General features: G+C 38.5%; 1 protein-coding gene across 1 annotated transcript; it reads left to right on the forward strand.

Annotated features, from left to right (window-relative positions):
* The first annotated feature begins 1000 nt into the window (after window positions 1-1000).
* LOC127249972 (cytochrome P450 CYP82D47-like) lies at window positions 1001-2923 on the forward strand. Its single transcript, XM_051273096.1, has 2 exons — window positions 1001-2064; window positions 2138-2923. Exons 1-2 carry the CDS (start codon window positions 1117-1119, stop codon window positions 2741-2743), a joined length of 1554 nt encoding a protein of 517 aa, XP_051129053.1. The 5' UTR covers window positions 1001-1116; the 3' UTR covers window positions 2744-2923.
* The last annotated feature ends 273 nt before the right edge of the window (window positions 2924-3196 follow it).

The following is a 3196-nucleotide window of genomic DNA, read 5'->3' on the forward strand; positions in this document are numbered from 1 at the left end:
AAATATCCAATTATTTATATTTATTTTTGCACGAAAATTTAAAAATATTAATATTTTAATAATCATGAATTGATATAATAATGTAAAAAATAAATTATGTATATTTTTAGATATAATTATATAATAAAATTAAAGTAAAATAGTAAATAAGTGTAAAAAATATTAATAATTAATATTACTTTCGTTCAATTTCTATTGTCTTGAAGTATATTTGCACAGTTTTTTAGGTGATTGTTTTTTTTTTTTTTTTGTTATGAATTGACAAATTTGTCTTTAATTGTATGATAGAGATGAAAGGTAATAAATAATGAAGGGTAAAAATGTTAAATTTGTGTTTAAAAAAATAAATAGGATAATAGTTATTGCACGTCGAAAATAGAAAAATAGAACATTAATTTGTGGATGAGGATAGTAATAAATTTCATAATTATTAAAAAAATATATAAAAAAGTATACTATTTATTTTTAGCATATATGTTGATCCCATCGAGGGCCGGATTCGCAATAGGAGTAGGTGGGCACTGCTGAGACTCTAATTAGCAGAGAGCTTATATTTAAAAAAATATATCTATTATTATTATTAAATTTTAATTTTTAGTTTATATATATATTTTTTTATAATTATTTAATTTAATTTTAAAAATTAAATTTTAAATTTTAATAATATATTTTTTTTTCTATTTCTTTGTTTTCAATCGGATTCACTTTATTTTTTCAAATTTAATCGTTGTTTATATTTTTTTACCTTACACCCTATCGTATGTGTCTGCAACTCATACCAAATCCGCATCACCTTCTCTTTTATTTATTTTTATTTTTTTTCAGTTATTCTCGTTTTTCGAACTTCATCTTTATCTTATTTTTTTAAATTGACATTCAAATCATCATATAAATCTCTTGTTCAATTCACGTGAATCAGTGATGTTATTTTAAAAATATATTTTAATCAAAGACCTATAATTTATTTTCGGTCTAGGCCAACAAAGTCCGGAACTGCCCTGATCCGATCACATCATCACACCTAGAGATCCGTTCCTATCTTTTCAGCTATTAGTAGTATTACTCCTCTCTTTTTACCTTGTTCTACCGTCTTCATTCTCCTCCGCTGAAGAAACCATGGACTTGTTCTTCATTACCACAATTTTCCTTATGCTCCTTTCCTATTTTGCATTCTCTTCTTCAATCTTCCGCCGTTCCAAATCCCGTTCAAGAAACCGGAAGCCGCCGGCAGCCGGCGGCGCGTGGCCGATCACGGGCCATCTCCACATCATGACGAGAGGCAAATCCGACGACAAGCTGGCGCACATCACCTTAACCGCCATGGCCGAAACTTACGGCCCGATCTACAGCATCCGGCTCGGGACCCGGCCCGCGCTCATCGTGAGCAGCTGGGAATTGGCCAAGGAAATATACACCACGTGCGACATGGCGGCGTCGTCCAGACCATTTTTAAAGTCGGCGGAACTCATCAGCTACGACTCGGCTATGTTCGGCTTCAGCAAATACGGCACGTATTGGCGCGAGCTGCGGAAGCTGATCTCAGTCGAGCTCCTCTCGAGCCGCCGGCTCCACATACAGCGGCACGTGCTCTTGTCCGAGACTGCGCAGTCTGTCCGAGAACTGTACGGTCTCTGGAACCAGACAAAGAACCCGTCGGGAAGTGCTCCGGTGGAGATGATCGAGTGGTTTGGGAATCTGAATCTGAACGCAGTTTTAAGGTTGGTTGTCGGGAAGAGATATGCCGTCTCCGATGCTGACGTGGCCGAGGCGAAGCATTGCCGGAAGGTCATGAAGGCGTTCTTTGAACTCATCGGAGTTCCCACGATCGGCGACGTCGTGCCGTTTCTCCGGTGGCTCGACATCGGCGGATTCGAGAAGAAGATGAAGCAAACGTTCCGCGAAATGGATGCTATCCTCTCTAAATGGTTGTCGGAACATCGCGCCGCCGCCGCCGCCGCCGGCGGCAAGCAAGATGACTTCATGGATATAATGATTGGAGCCGTCAAAAGTGCAAAGCTTGAAAACGAATACGATGAAGACACCATAATCAAAGCCACTTGTTCGGTAAGTAACTAACTTGTCAGATTTCTTTTCCAAATACTATATATGCATGTAATATATATATGTATAATTGCAGAATTTGATTTCGGGGAGTGATACGAACACAGTGATGTTAGTATGGCTGCTGACTCATTTACTCAACAACCCTAAAGTGCTAAACAAAGTCCAGCAAGAGCTCGACGAGAAAGTCGGGAGAGAGCGGCGCGTGGAGCCGTCGGACATAGACAACCTCATATACCTCGAAGCCGTCGTGAAAGAGTGTCTCCGTCTGTACCCGGCGGGGCCGTTGAGTGGGATAAGGGAATTCAACGAGGACTGCAACGTGGGAGGCTACGAAATAGAGAAAGGAACGATATTCTTCGTCAACATATGGAAGTTGCAGAGGGATCCCCAGATTTGGGAGGATCCCGACAAGTTCTTGCCGGAGAGGTTTCTTGGCACCGCCGGCGGCCATAAAGATTTCCAGTGGGTGCCGTTCGGCGGCGGCCGGAGAATCTGCCCCGGAGCGAATTTGGCGATGGAGATGATGAAGCTGGTGATCGCCAGCTTGGTGCAATCATTTGACGTGTCGACGCCGGACGGTGAAGCCGTAGACATGTCTGCATCTCTCGGTGTGACCTTGTCCAAAGCCACCCCGTTAAATGTCCTTCTTGCCCCTAGGCTAGCTGCTTCTCTCTATTAGGTACCTCACTCCCTGCCCCCACTCTCAGGATCCCCTTCCGTTATTTATATATATATATATGGTGATGCTTGTAATTCTGAAGATGTTTTTAATAACTTATTTTGGATTTCCGAGATGTTCGACGTGGATCTTGTAATTTTAAAAATGTTTTAACGATAAATATGTAATAGTATTTTTGGATTTTTGACGTGTTTAAATATGTTTGGAAAATATTCGAAATTGCAATAATAGACACAACCATTTGCCATTTGGGCTATTTGACAATTTTTTTGGTTTTTAAAAATCCCGTCAAAATACGATTTTTATTTTTATTTTTTAAGTTGTTAAATGTTTTCAACACTAAAATTTCAAATTTTTATTATTTGAATTTTTTTTTAAAAAATATATTTTTTTATCACAAAATATTTCAATTATACATTATTATTTTAATGTTAAATTCAAATCCAAAAAACA

The sequence above is a fragment of the Andrographis paniculata genome, unplaced genomic scaffold (genome assembly GCF_009805555.1).
Source record: "Andrographis paniculata isolate CXL003 unplaced genomic scaffold, ASM980555v1 Contig36END, whole genome shotgun sequence".
NCBI classification, from domain to species: domain Eukaryota; kingdom Viridiplantae; phylum Streptophyta; class Magnoliopsida; order Lamiales; family Acanthaceae; genus Andrographis; species Andrographis paniculata.